The sequence below is a fragment of the Cololabis saira genome, chromosome 9, assembly GCF_033807715.1.
Source record: "Cololabis saira isolate AMF1-May2022 chromosome 9, fColSai1.1, whole genome shotgun sequence".
NCBI classification, from domain to species: domain Eukaryota; kingdom Metazoa; phylum Chordata; class Actinopteri; order Beloniformes; family Belonidae; genus Cololabis; species Cololabis saira.
This window is the reverse complement of record NC_084595.1, coordinates 44,241,092-44,256,800: the sequence shown is the minus strand read 5'-3', so window position 1 is coordinate 44,256,800 and position 15,709 is coordinate 44,241,092. Positions and strand designations below refer to the sequence as shown.

At 44.3% G+C, this 15,709-nt stretch overlaps 1 protein-coding gene across 1 annotated transcript in view; it reads left to right on the top strand.

The window, feature by feature from the left end:
- Positions 1-15,709, top strand: part of pdzd2 (PDZ domain containing 2) — a 97,530-nt gene that overhangs the window by 51,031 nt on the left and 30,790 nt on the right. Inside the window, exons 12-21 of the mRNA XM_061730287.1 lie at positions 1,855-1,969; positions 4,502-4,575; positions 5,133-5,355; positions 5,589-5,706; positions 6,720-6,852; positions 7,989-8,076; positions 9,685-9,788; positions 10,263-10,401; positions 11,264-11,724; positions 14,184-14,328. Of these exons, the coding sequence (XP_061586271.1) occupies positions 1,855-1,969; positions 4,502-4,575; positions 5,133-5,355; positions 5,589-5,706; positions 6,720-6,852; positions 7,989-8,076; positions 9,685-9,788; positions 10,263-10,401; positions 11,264-11,724; positions 14,184-14,328 (1,600 nt within the window). The remainder of the gene's footprint in view (positions 1-1,854; positions 1,970-4,501; positions 4,576-5,132; positions 5,356-5,588; positions 5,707-6,719; positions 6,853-7,988; positions 8,077-9,684; positions 9,789-10,262; positions 10,402-11,263; positions 11,725-14,183; positions 14,329-15,709) is intronic.

Sequence of the window (15,709 nt, the reverse complement as noted above, 5' to 3'; positions counted from 1 at the left end):
ACCTTGTTTGAGGTTTTTTCCACCTCATTGATTTCCATCTTGTCGCTAGACTACGTCCCGATCCTGCAGTGTTTTTTTTAACCACCCGCAGCAAAGTTCAAACCGGCCGCCCTGGCTAATCCCTCATGCTGTCTGCAGAGGTTTGTGGGTTTGCACCCCTTCATTAAAACTCCTGTTCACCGCGTTCCTCTCAGGAACATCTTCTGGCCCCTCGCTGCATCAGCACCAGTCCTCTCTGCTCTCATCTGCCCTGCCCTGGTGCTGGGACGAGCTGCCAAATACTGGCACTGAAGAATCTCCTGCTAAATGACTAAATGTTGGTGTATATTTATTGAATTGGATCTCCATTATCTGCCACCAGAGTGGCAGCTACTCTTCCTGGGCTCCACACACAACAAAACATCACATAAGACACAATAAATCAACAAAAAAACACATAAGACACAATAGATAACATGTCTGACAAAACATAAAAACAATAAAAACAAGTAAAGCAAACATACAAAATCAATGCAAGACATAAAAACAAAACATAAAAACAAACGGTATAGGCTTCAAATTAAAACAAACTAAAGTACACTAAAACTAACCACAATACATTAAACTATATCCCATCTAATTCCCTCAGATTTATATAACATTTGGATTCAAATGAATGTGTTTTTTAAACAGTTTTTTAAAACTTGCCTTAGTCGGTGCTTCAATAATCATAATTGGCAACTTGTTCCACACGGAAAGAGCCCGATATATTCTAGACCTCCGGACTGCATCTGTTCTGGGTTTGGGTTTCACTAGAGAACCTCTAGAACCTGCCTGGTATTGTAACTATGCTGATCTCTTACATAATGTAGTTGTGAATACAGACGGTTTGGTTGTTTGCTGTAGAAGATGTTTCTGAAAAAAACCATCAAGTTACAAGCCAACCTCTCCTGGACTCTGAGCCAAGAGAGACTGGCATGCAAACGTTCAGTACTCTGTCTCACACCTGATGGACAGCACAATGCAGGGATTGCAGCTTTTATTCTGAGCAATTTGAAGCTTAGAGAGGTCTTTTTTGGCTGCACTCAACCAAATTGGTGAGCAGTAATCAAGGTGAGATAACACTAGTTCTTGGATCACCAGGAGTAAGAAAACCAGAACATCTTCTGATACATGCTACACCTTTACCCATTCTCTTGACCACATTCTCAATATGTTTCTCCCAAGACAGCCGCTCATCAAGTGTGACACCGAGCAATTTAGCCTCTTCAACCTGTTCAATACCTGAACCTTTGAATGATAAGACCAACTGGTTGTTATTATTAGCAGCATGTTTGGCCCCAAACATGATGCTTTTAGTCTTTGCCACATTCAACACCAATTTATTCTCACATTTCTATTGAAGTATTAGTTGTAGTTCTGATTGAAGTGTGTTCCTTAACTCTGTCATATTATTTGATGCATAATATATAGTTGTATCATCTGCAAAAAGTGTAGCACTGCACTTATCCAAAGCATACTGTTTTACAAAAACAAAAATGTCATACATTCTGGACTTATTACAAATCAACTGAAATATTGCAAGCCTACTTTAAGAAAACTCAAATATCCTATCTCAAAAAATTTGAATGTTCTCGGAATCTTAATCTTAAGCTGTAAACCATAATCAGCAATATTAAAATAATAAAAGGCTTGGAATATTTCAGTTGATTTGTAATGAATCCAGAATGTATGACATTTTTGTTTTTTTAATTGCATTACAGAAAATAAAGAACTTTATCACAATATTCAAATTTTCTGAGACAGTCCTGTATATGGATGAGTGGAAGAATGAATACAAGAAAGCATCTTTAACATTAGCTGTAACTTCCACAGGGTCTCGGCTTCAGCATTGTCGGTGGGCAGGATTCTGCACGTGGACAGATGGGCATTTTTGTCAAAACTATTTTCCCTCACGGAGCTGCAGCGGCTGACGGACGACTGAAGGAAGGTAAACGTTCCTTTTCTCTCACCGGCTGCTTTTATGTGGAAATGGTGGACTTTTGACTATTGGTCAACATCCTTATTACCAGTTGTCTTATCAGATGTGTTTAAAGCAACGTGCATATTGGGTTTTCAGTTCCTGTCACCCCTTCACCTCACCAACCGTTTTCCAATGACAGAACAAATCAGAGTAAACTGAAATAAATTACTGGTTGCAATAAGATAAACTACAACCTATTTTAACCTCCGAAGACCTGCTGCAGTTTTTTACTTGATGGTTTGGGCCACGGTTAAGAAAATACCGTGTTGGCCTTAATACGGTGTTTTTTGCATTGAAATAAGACTGAAAAAGTGGGGATCGTCTTACATTCGGGGTCTAGACGTTATACCCATTCACAACGCTAGATGGCGCCAAATATCTTTAAAGCAAATGCTGAACTTAACTCCTCAGGCCAAGGTGAACCCCTGTCACGAAGAAGAAAAATAAAAAATAGTATAAGAAAGAGAAGAAAATAAGAGAAGAGATAACAGAAAGTGGATAAACGTAGCGACAATCTGGAGAAAAATGGGTGGAAGTTCGGCAGGTAAACCGGCAGCTGAGGAGAAGTTATGATGCAAACTTCAAGATGATGATTTCAAATAGTCAAAATAATATGCTTTTTCTCTTGAATATATTGATATAATCATTTGTTTCAGGTGTACTGTAATTATTTTCTGTATAAAAATTTAATTTGGTGTTCAAAAAGTCTTTCTTCAAACTTGAGTCTTGAAAAAGAGGGGGTCGTCTTATAATCAGGGTCGTCTTATATTCGGGACAATACGGTAAATGTTTCTAATTGGTTCCAGATCAATAAGCTAACTCTAAATGTAAAGAAATCTAACTTTATGATCTTCTGCAACAAAAATAAACCTTATGCAAAAGAAGAAGCTAAAATATTCATTAACGGAACTGAAATCCTTCAAGTATCACACACACAATTTCTGGGTGTTGTTTTGGATGAAGGTCTAAATTGGAATAATCATATTAATCAAGTTTGCAAAAGATCAATGAAAATGCTTGGCTTACTGAAAAAGGTTTGTCTGTTGATCCGTCCCTCTGTGTTATAGTTTCCTATTTCCATATATGAATTACTGCAATATTGTCTGGTGTGCAACTTATCCAACTTTTCTCAAAACATTACTGATAATCCAAAAAGATTCTTAAGAACCATCTCAGTCTGGTCGACACGAACCATCTGCACCTCTTTTTATGAAATATTCACTATTATCCATCATAAACTTACTGTTTTTCACTCATGCTTGTTCGTGCATAAGTTTATCAATAGAAAACAAGATCTTCCTTTCACTTTCCAGCAGTTCTTTACTTTTTCATCTGATTTTAATTCATATCCAACTAGACACAGTGGTGATCTTCATTTACCCTTCTGTCCAACATCTGCTCATCAATTTAACATTACATTTAGATCCAAAACTCTGGAATGACTTGAATGTGTCGCTGAAGTCAACACTATCTTTTACCTCCTTCAGAAAGTTATTAAAAAAAACATCTTATTCTGTCTTAACCTTCAATGTCTTTATCTTTAATTTAATCCAGACCTTGTATCCATGTTCTCTTTTACGTTTATATTTATAATATTTTTTAATTTGTTGTACATTATCTTTGTTATTTCATCACAGTTGTTGATGGGAGTGGAACTCTGTACAAGTTCCCTCCATGCACTGTTTTAAAAAAAGCATTGTGCTAAATAAATAAATGAAAAATGAAATGAAATGTCATGACATAGACACCAAAATGCAACAAAAATGAGTACGGCGGGTGTTGGGGGGTTAAACTAGTGGCTCCTTGTCCAGTCGTCTCTGCTACCGTCACTTCCTCAGTCTGATATTCTCTTCTGGCTTTTTATCCTTCGTCACTATACGTGTCGTGGAGGTGACAAACTGTATCGCGATATTGGGTTATTAATATTAATCTATTGTGTTGACTAGTAACGCGTCCGACCACGACCGCGCCTCGACACGCAGACCAAAATCTTCCTCCGCTCAGAAGAAACTAGTCCCGTTTTGGTCCCGATCACGGGACTCTTGCAGGTTTTGAGCTCTGAACTTTTACTGATGTAAGGCTGGTGTAGAGTTAAGCCTTACCTTATTAAATTAAACCTTTTTGGTGTCGTGAGTAGGATAAACACGGGGAAACTTCTGCTGAGTTCCAGTGTACTTTAATGTCCCTCAACAGTGTAGGATTTTAGAACATCAACACAGCACCTAGTGCCGTACTGTGGCGTATCACTCCGCCCAATCTAAAACAGACTAATCACGACAGATAAACTGACTAGTGTCATTATAGTCCCTGATTTACATCACAATATAAAGAATGTATTTATAAAATAATGAACCCTGAATTACCAAAATAACCTTCTTAACAAAAATAAACCTCCTCTTACACTTATAAGGTGAGCATGAATCAATCTTTTTTATGATGTAAAATTGTATGTATTTATTTACTTTTATTTGTCTTATTATATGTGGTGTCTCTGTGCAGGAGATGAGATTCTGGAGGTAAACGGAGAGTCTCTCCAAGGACTCACGCACCAGCAGGCCATCCAGACCTTCAAGGTGTTTACCGCATGTCCCAGAAACCTTGGATTAGTGCAGTTTATACGGCACAATAAGAACAAGGAACCCGCACTGCAAAAACTCAAAATCTTACCAGGAATATTTGTCTTATTTCTAGTTAAAATGTCTCATTTTTAGTCAAAAAATCTCATTACACTTAAAACAAGAATCATTACCAGAAAAATAACTTGTTATTTGACAATTTTCACCTGTTTCAAGTAAATTTTCACTTGAAATAAGTAGAAAAATCTGCCAGTGGAACAAGATTTATCTTCTCATTACAAGCAAAAAAATCTTGTTCCACTGGCAGATTTTTCTACTTATTTTAAGTGAAAATTTACTTGAAACAGGTGAAAATTGTTGTTTTTTTTCCAGTGATGAGTCTTGTTTTAAGTGTAATGATATTTTTTTTACTAAAATGAGACATTTTAACTAGAAATAAAACAAATATTCTTGTTAAGATTTAGAGTTTATGCAGTACGTTTCAACACAATTGCACATCTTGCTTCACGTTTTTTAATCTTCTTTAATAAACCACGTTCTCATTTTTCCAACAGCAACTAAAAAAAGGTGTAGTGACCCTGACGATCCGCACGCGTCTGCGCAGCCCCAGCCTGACGCCGTGTCCCACTCCCACCCTGCCCAGTCGCTCCAGCTCCCCTCACTCCAACACCAGTGGGGGCACGCCCGTCCCCCCCGGCCTGGAGGAGGCCGAGGGCCGACGGGGCCCCGGCCTGGGCCCCAAAGACTGCATCATCATGGAGGTCACACTTCACAAAGGTAACAAGACCAGCGTTGCTACTGATTCTGATCCTGCACTGCAAAAACTCAAAATCTTACCAGGAATATTTGTCTTATTTCTGGTTAAAATGTCTCATTTTTAGTCAAAAATCTCATTACACTTAAAACAAGACTCATCACTGGAAAAAACATCTCTACCCTGAGAGGCCTTTTGTGTTGTTTTTTCTTGTGACACTAACCTGAACCCGTGACGTGGCTGCTGGTTGGTTTAGAGCCCGGCGTCGGCCTGGGGATCGGAGTGTGCTGTCTGACCCTGGACAACTCTCCTCCCGGCATCTACGTCCACAGCTTAGCTCTGGGATCCGTGGCTAAGATGGACGGCAGGCTCAGGTGAATGAGGATGTGTGTGATTTTGACAACCTGATCTCAAATAAATCCATGAAATGCCCACGACCTCTCACCACTATTTTCCGTGGCACCAACACGAAAATGGTAAACTTCCGTGTGAGCACCACGGATATTGTATGCAAAGTCAATTGGGATCCGTTGTCGTGATATATACACGGATTATTACATTATTATTATGCATATATTATTCTTTATTATAGTGGCTAAGTTATGGGTTTTTGACAACAGTAATCAATGACATCACATCTGCGATCGGGGCCTCGTCACGTGATCAGGATCTCCGCTCGTCACTCTATGACGTAGAGTGGACGCCCAGGGAATTCCCTGTGGTTGATGGAATGAGAGAATGGTTAAAACAATGAATTTAAATATTGCCTGTCTCCTCTTCCTGGTTCAAAAGCAATTAAAAATGATATTTTGTGGCTGGACGACGCTCTGGTTAAGGTCTGGTTAGGTTAGGCATCACTTATGATTGGTTAGAAGTAGGAAACGCTTGTGGTTTTTGCTAAAAATAATAATTTCACATCACTTACGCCACCTCCGTCGTCATGGCGACAGCAAACAACATGGTTAAATACTCAAATTTACGTTAAATACTAGAAAACACGGTGAAATACTTCAAAATACTGTTAAAAATCATCATAACATCATTAAAACACTGTTAAAACACCGTTAAAAACATGCTTTTACAAACTGACAGTAACAAACAGTAACTTGCGTGTCAAAAACTCATAACTTAGCCACTATAATAAAGAATAATATATACATAATAATAATGTAATAATCCTTGTATATATCACGACAACGATATTGACTTCACATAGTACTATATCCGTGGTGCTCATACGGAATTATACCATTTCCGTGTTGGTGCCACGGAAAATAGTGGTGAGAGGTCGTGGGCATTTCACGGATTTTTGTGAGATCAGGTTGGATTTGGGATGAAGAGAGAGAGGGCTTCCGGAGCGATGGCTCACGCGTGCTTGTCTGTGCAGCCGTGGAGACCAGGTCCTGGAGGTGGACTCGGTCAGCCTTCGCCACGCGGCGCTCAGCGAGGCCTACGCCGTCCTCAGTGAATGTGGACCGGGAGCAGTGGGCCTCATCATCAGCAGACACCCCAACCCCAAGGTCAGAGCACCCAGCGGGGAGCACTCAGCTCCTCTTTCACCGCTCAAAGTTGCTGTTGTGGTGTGATGTAGACAATGCAAATAGAAAAAGAAAAACCCAGCAGTGTTGACTTTTACTATGGTCCTTATTTCTCTACAGACAGTATTGGCGCTTTTCCACTAGTTCCTACTCAGCCCAACTCGACTCGGTTTGGTTCTTACCAACTAGGGGTCTAACGTAGATACTTTTCTGTATCTATTCTGCCGAGATTCTAAGCTGCTGAGTCGGCTGTATCTGACATCATCACACTACAGGCCACCGATTGGTCGGGGGGTTGGAGTCAGACGTCTGAGTCAGGAGGAGGAAATCAGAGAAAGAGACTCTGACGGATTCTGGTTCATTTTATTCAACAGGCAATGGCAGCAAAAGTCTGTTCCTGATCCAACTCTGAGGTGCAGATGTTCATAAACCTGGTGCTGAGGAGAGAATTAAAAAGATCTAGACGGAGATAAGGAACGACCAGATCTACCAGGAGCTCTGTCTCTTCATAGCTGCTCACGGCTCCAGATGACTTTTCAACAGCGCAGAGACAAACTAACAAACAAAAAAGCCTGAAACTTCTCTCTCTCTCATTTTTTAACTTGATATGGAACACAATCCACAGACCCAGCAGCACATCTATCATCTCCTCCAGGTTCTACATCTTTAGTGTTGTCTTCTTCGTTTAGATACACAATCAAATACGTCACAGCAGCTTCTCCAACCTCCTACTTCTGCTCCAGGTGCTGGATTGTTATGGAAAAGAAACCAGGCCGAGCTGAGATGAGTCGAGTAGAGCTGAGTAGGTACTAGTGGAAAAGCGTCATATGAGATCAACTTGGTTTCCTTTGTGATATGCATTTCCAGGCCTGCAGCACATTACACGACATCTCACACAGTTCTCCTCACGTCTCTGCTGGTCTCGGGTCCCGACTGGAGGCAGACCAGTCCCGGACCTGGACAGAAACTATCATGTTCTTTAAAAAGCTTTTGGATTAAAAGAGGGAGTTCAAACTTTTGCAGACGACTGCATTTGCTATCTGATAAGAGCAGGTCACATCTGACCAGGTTATCATCATTTGTGTGTTTCACCGACGCAGTGATTGTTTGTTTCTCAGGTTTCAGAACAAGAGATGGATCACGTCATCGCTCGATCAACAAACAAGGACAAGATGAGCAGGAACAGACACTCGTCTTACTTCCAAGGTCTGAGTCTACACCCACTTCTTTCTGTTTCCCAGGTTTCCTCTCATTTTACAAGAGGTCATGTGACCGTGTGGCTTGGGCTCAGGGGTCCAAACAGGACTCTTTGGGCTTGTTTTTTTTTTCCATTTTATTTTATTTATTTGCACCTTTTTGAAAGAAGAAAAGAAAGAAATATGGTGGAATCCGTTTAGAGAAAATGAAAAAACAATTTAAACAAAACAACAACATAAAATAAAAAGTCCTGGAGAGGTCAGAAACCTGAGAGGCTTATCGAGTGGCCTCCCCTCTATGATACACTTCAGACAGGAAAACAAGAAATACTTTAGAAAAAGAACACAAGATGATTAAATAATAGTTAAAATAGACATCATAAAAATATGATAAAAGGAGCAGAATGTAGCATAAACCAAAACAAGAGCATCTGGATATACAGGACTGTCTCAGAAAATTAGAATATTGTGATAACGTTCTTTATTTTCTGTAATGCAATTAAAAAAACAAAAATGTCATACATTCTGGATTCATTACAAATCAACTGAAATATTGCAAGCCTTTTATTATTTTAATATTGCTGATTATGGTTTACAGTTTAAGATTAAGGGTGCTTTCACACCTGTACCGTTTCAAGCAGTTGTTCCGATACAGGGAACGCTTCCCCCTCAAGATCGGAACGTTTTGGTATATGTGAACACAGCAATCGCGCTCTGAAACGGTACAAAACAAGCGTTCCGAGATCGCCTAGGACAGGTGGTCTCGGAACGATTCCAATCGAGACCTGAAACGGTTCATTTTTTTTATTTGGAGTGAGAACATAATCCACACAGCAACCGAGACAACTCCATTCATTGTGTGTGTGCTGCCGCGGCGCAGGGAGAGGAGTCGGTCCAGCCTCCACCAACTCCTCTCCTATTGGACGTGCTGAGATGTCTTCCCACCACGGCACAAATTAAACATTGTTTGAAATTAAACAATGTTCAATTCGGGCCGGGTTTGCGCAGCCCAAACCCGGCTGCAGCAGGCGGCCTCTCGTCCGCTGCCGGGCTCCGCTCTGCGCCGAGCGCACATAAATGAATGGGTACAGTCTGATTTATGGTTCTGCGTTAAATCGACGCAGAGCCTACGCCGTACTCTACGCCGTAGGCTCTGCGTTGGTGTAACGCGGAACCATAAATCAGCCAAAGCCAACGGCTGCTGTCTGTGCTGAAAGGGGCGTGTTGTTTATCCCAGGGTGCGGAAGAGGAAACTCCTTCCGCGTTCATTTGACCAATCAGAGAGCAGCTGGTTCGCGCATGGAATTTGTTATCAGCTTTGAAACGGTACAGACGTTTGCCTTGTGAACACAAACCCCACGAACGAGAAACGGAACAACTGTATCGATTCAGCCCCTGAATCGGAACAAAACAAACGGGCCACAGGTGTGAAAGCACCCTAAGATTCCCAGAATATTCAAATTTTTTGAGATAGGATATTTGAGTTTTCTTAAGCTGTAAACCATGATCAGCAATATTAAAATAACAGGAAGTTTACAGGAAGTTTGTTCCAGCGTTGAGGAGCAGAATAAGTGAACGTTACCAGCAGGTTTTCCCCTGACTGCTCTGTCTCCTCCAGGCGTGTCCTGTAAGAGCCCCCAGCCCGGCGGGAAGGACCTGCAGGGAGACGCGTCCCCGTCCCTCAGCTGGACCCTCAAGAGGTTCCTGGAACCGGCCAGTAGAGTAAGCACCGCTTCCCCGCCCAACCGGGACATGGGTCATTTATGGTTTTGTGATTTTGGCAGTAGTATGTAACGGAGGTCTCAGAAGTTAATTTTTTAATTCCAATATGATCCGTCTGGAATTATAGGTTTCATTTCAATTGGAAACTGGCTGCTGTCCTTGGGGGTGCGCGGTAGATCAATAATTCATTGTTGCTGCAAAATAAATACTGAGAAAAATGATCAATGATCAGAATGAATGGTCTTATTGTTTTCTCTTTTTTTGTATTCCTATGCAACTAATTAGATCCGCTGCCAATAATCCACCTGTTACTAGGTCCAGTTTAATTTACCCTGAAATAAATCATGTTTGATGTGGAATAAAAGTAATAGTTTTCATTTTTTATTCATAAAAAAGTGCTATTATTGCTGAATGCAGTTATTCTTGTATAGATCATGAGTATTTATCCTATCCTGGTGTTTCTGTGTGACGCAGGGCTCACTGAGCTCTGAGGCGGAGTTGTCTCAGTATTTCTCCGCGGACGGTTCCAACCTGTCCTTCCAGTCCGGGTCCCGTCTGCAGAGCTCGTCCAGCGACGAGCTGCACCAGCAGGACGGCTCATCACACCCACACGGTAACCCCTGCTTTCTCACCAAATCACAACAAAGCTCTTCAATGACCACGTTTCCATGCATCAATAAGCCTTCTCTACCCAGAATATCAGCAATAACCCGGTTGTGCACGGCCATGTAAACACCAATAACCCCTTTGAATAACCCAAATTTGTTCATATTCCGGTTTTTAAAAACCAGAATATGACCCCTTGGTTACTCCTTTTAAAACCTGAATATTAGGTCATGTAAACGCCAAACAGAATATCCCCATCAAACGGAACAGGAATTTGTTTTCTGCACATGTTCTGTTCACAAGGAATCCTGGTCTTTTGAGTCCAGGAAGTTCTTATAAACACGGAGAAACCAAGACCAGGAGGAGACTAATCACTTCATAAATGTAATGAAGGATATGAACATTTCTGCATTTGTAGACGGTAGAAAGTACCGGGATAGAAGATTTACAAGAAGGTGAGAGAAAAGTTGCGTGAAGCAGCATTTGTACGAACGCCAGACCAGATCAAGCTCCGGTGGAAGACGCTGAAAAAGGAGAACTACAGGGTAGAGAAACAAAACCACTTCTACTGGGCTGTTCATTATCCGCCGTGCTGCTGTTATTATTGTTGTTGTGGATTTGGATACAGGAAGAAGAAGCGGAAATGACGGGAATTGCATCATGATGTTCTCCGTGCGTCACTGGTTTGATCCAGATATCCCAAATGATTAATCACCATGTAAACAGGGATAACCCTGTTTGCTCACGCATGGAAACAGATTATTCCCAATGTTTCAGTAACCGGAATATTGACCTTAACCCCAATTTTGACTGCATGTAAACGTAGTCCATATTTCTGTCACCACACAAACGTTGCCTCTCTTTCTCAGCCATCGGCCGTTCCCTGACCCTTGAGAGTGGACCCAGGACCCGTGAGGAGGCAGTTTGCCGGACCCCGACCGCCTCCAGTCCCGCTGGGGCCCGTAGCCCACTCCTCCGCCAGCGCCAGGCCATGTGCTCAGAGGATGAGCTCAGCGACCACGACCACTCGGATCAGGCTGAAAACACGGAGGTTCTGTCCCGGCCGCAGAATTCCAGACTTGATGATCCCGCTCCAGGTTCCCCCCAGACCCTGTCCGGTTCCTCGTCGAGAGGAAGAGCTCAGAGGAGTGCTGCGGGGCTGAAACCTTACCCGCTCCGGGAGACGGGGGAGGCCAGTGGTCCTGATGGCGTTTACACAACTGACAGCGTGACCTTGAGGAGAAGTGAGGAGGAGTCGTTTGGTCTGGACCTGGAGATTCTGTCATCCCCTCTAAAGGTCCTGGTTTCTGGGTTAAAGCCCGGCGCACTGGTACGTGCAGTCTCTCTCATAGTCATGTGGAAAAGTTACTACCCTTCTGTATTCCTGTGGGTTTTATGTCAATGTAGAATAAAAGTCTGATAATATTGGCACTTAGTTTTAGGCACAACACAACCTTAGTAGAGGAACGAAAGCGGGTTCTGTCCTGGCTGATCAACTTTGGAGTAGCAAGAAGCAGCATCTGCAGATCTCAGAGGGGGGGAGCCCGTCTTAGGGTCTGGGATAAGGAGGTGCTTCAAGTGGAGGACTTTAGGTTCATGGGTGAGGGAAGAATGGAGTGGCAGATCACTGGGCAGGTTGACGACCGGGTGGGTGGATCGATGGGCGGGTTGATGGGCCGATCGCTGGGGCGATCCATGGGTGGGTTAATGGATCGATCCATGGGTGGGTTGATGGATTGATCTATGGGGCGATCCATGGGTGGGTTAATGGATCGATCCATGGTTGGGTTGATGGATCGATCCATGGGTGGGTTGATGGATCGATCGATGGTTAGGTTGATGGATCGATCCATGGGTGGGTTGATGGATCGATCCATGGGTGGGTTGATGGATCGATCGATGGTTAGGTTGATGGGTCGATCGCTGGGGGGATCCATGGGTGGGTTGATGGATCGATCCATGGGTGGGTTGATGGATCGATCCATGGGTGGGTTGATGGATCGATCCATGGTTGGGTTGATGGATCGATCCATGGTTGGGTTGATGGATCGATCCATGGGTGGGTTGATGGATCGATCCATGGGTGGGTTTATGGATCGATCGATGGTTAGGTTGATGGGTCGATCGCTGGGGGGATCCATGGGTGGGTTGATGGATCGATCCATGGTTGGGTTGATGGATCGATCCATGGTTGGGTTGATGGATCGATCCATGGGTGGGTTGATGGATCGATCCATGGGTGGGTTGATGGATCGATCCATGGGTGGGTTGATGGATCGATCCATGGGTGGGTTTATGGATCGATCCATGGTTAGGTTGATGGGTCGATCGCTGGGGGGATCCATGGGTGGGTTAATGGATCGATCCATGGGTGGGTTGATGGATCCATCCATGGTTGGGTTGATGGATCGATCCATGGTTGGGTTGATGGATCGATCCATGGGTGGGTTGATGGATCGATCCATGGGTGGGTTGATGGATTGATCTATGGGGCGATCCATGGGTGGGTTGATGGATCGATCGATGGTTAGGTTGATGGGTCGATCGCTGGGGGGATCGGTGGGCGGGTTGTGTCATATAAGCGATATATATGTATGCTGCTGCACCTTTGGGCAGTGCTGCGTTGCCAGGGTTACGTCACTGCCGTGCTGTAAACAGATCCAATGGGTGACGTAACGCTTATAACGGATTACTACCGGCTGCCTGTTGTTTTTACACCTGCCTATCGAGTAAACTAGCGGATCGTACAACTTGTGTGGAGTTATTGAAAACCATTACAGGTTGGTGGGTCGATCGCTGGGCGGGTTGATGGGTCGATCGCTGGGTGGGTTGATGGCTCGATCGCTGGGCGGGTTGATGGGTCGATCGCTGGGCGGGTTGATGGGTCGATCGCTGGGTGGATCGATGGTCAGGTGGATCGATGGGTCAATCGCTGGGTGGATCGATGGGCGGGTTTGATGGGCGGGTGGACGGCCGGGCAGATGGGGATGGTCTGTTTTGTTGAGCCAAAAGACAAGACCAGCAGATTTATGTCCACCCCTCCCGCTGGTCATTAACTGAGGGTAGTTCCTCATCAGCGGGGCCAGACCCTCTTTGAGAGACGGGGAGAGGTTCAGTCATCCAGGAGGGACTAGGAGTGGAGTAGCTGCTCCTCCACCCCCCCAGCAGCCAGTCCAGCTGGTCCAGTCCTGTTAGGATCCCTCCTGGACGCCTCCCTGGGGTTTTGGCCATTTGGACAGAGGTCCTGAGTCAGACCCGGGACTCGCCGCCTTGGCAACCAGAACTCAGATAAGCAGAAGTTGATGAGGGGATGGATGACCTCAGGCGACCAAAAACGCACTTATTTTTTCCTCAGACATTATTTATTCAGCAAAAAAAGGAAGCCATGGCATGATGTGGGAGATACCGAGTACTCCAAGATTTACTCCAGAACAGCTGAAACAGGCTTAGAAATGTGCCGTCAAAGTTCAGACCTCAAACAGTTTAAGAAGAACGGATGAGAATTCCTCCACAATGATGTAAAAGACGGGATAATGGGACGCTACTTCCTGTTAGAGTTATTTGTTGTTGCATTTGCTTAACACGAATGTGTGATCAGGTAGGTTTTATTGTTTTTAACAACCAAATGATGCTTATACACATGAAACTATGGGATAGAGAGACGCTGTGCTGACTTGTGCACAACTGTAAGAAGGTTGTTTTTTCTTTCTTGTGCTAGTACTTAAATCTATCCCAGTAAAATGTTGTATTTGATGACATTGATGTGTTTTTCAATCATTGTGTTTCCAGGACTCCGCTGGTAGACTCTGTCCTGGGGATGAGATTGTCAAAATTGGGGATAAACTAGTGCGCTCTTCCAGCTATCAGGAAGTTTGTGAGCTCATGAAAAATCTTCCAGCGACCCTGTCGCTAGAGTTCAAGAGACCAGTTCCAGGTAAGACCTTGCTGCAGGAACGTCCACTTCCCATGTGACATGTGTGGCAGGTCGGAGCGCTCGCGTTTGCAGCTGACAGTCCGTCAAAGCTGCTGCTGCACATCTGCAGGCCGTCTGGAGTCGCAGCGTCACACAACTATTGGTGCTTTTCCACTAGTACCTATTCGGCTCATTCTGAGAAACATTTAGTCTGCAGATTAAATTATACATCAGATGTCTAAGCAAGGCCTGAAATGAGTTGACTCTCACTTTACAGAACAGCTCACTTGCACTACACCATCTCTGCTGTTTCAATAGTATCCTCATGCAATCATTGTAAGCAACCTGCAACTTATGAATGCTTGCCTTCTTAAATTTACTCCATAAAGGAGCAGTATAGAGCGGGGTACAGTATGCACTAAAGAGACAGATCTTCACATGGTCAGAAGAACACATTAGACCCTCCAGAAAAACGCGGGCAAAAATCCTTGATTCCGCGGGCTAAAATCCTTGATTTTGCGGGCTAAAATCATTGATTCTGCGGGCTAAAATCATTGATTCTGCGGGCTAAAATCATTGATTATGCGATTAAATGTGCAGGTTTTTTATGTGCTTTTATGCTGTGAAATTGCGGAATATGCTGGAAGTCGTGGAATATGCGGAAAGTTGCAAAATATGCGAAATATGCAGGAAGTTGCGGATTCGGCGCTGAGCTCTTCCCTCTTAAATTCAGCAAGCTGTCTCGTCTGCTCTGAGGTCGTAGGAGAAAAAAAAAGGAGAGCGCAGGTGGAGAGGAGAGGGGCGGGGGCCGTCTCTCTCCCTCCAGCCCGCAGCTCAGTGCTCGCGTGATTGCCGGGCGCACCGGCGCGACGAGGGGAACGAGACAGAGCTCTGTCACCCCACGCGTCCGTCCGCCAAGGTCCCCAAGTGGATGGGAACGTGAGTCCGCCGGCCCTCGCAGGCGCAGTGGTGCGCGGTCAGCGCGGATCCTGAGTCCCCCGGCAGCCGCGCCCCCCGCGCAAGCGGGGGGCTGGACGGAGATGCCACTCTCTTTTTCCTCTCACCCCCGCGGGTGAGAGCTGCTGTTTGGGGGGTGGCGGTTGCGAGGGGTGCGGAGGTACCCGGGCGGGTCCCGCACGTCGCGACCGGGCGTCCCGACATGTAACTCACAACACTTCCCCCTTTTTCCAAACTTTATGCGAAAATGTGCGGCGATGATGCGGTGAAATCAAGCGAGCCCCGCATAATTCGCATATTCAGCGCGGACATATGCAATATTAACCCCAGTAAAAGTGATTTTTCTGCACCAGACATTGAAATCCACGGAAGGTCTGTAAATCCACGGACAGCCGTGAAATCCGCAAAAAATTCCGCGACCACGGAATCGCGGATTCCTGGAGGG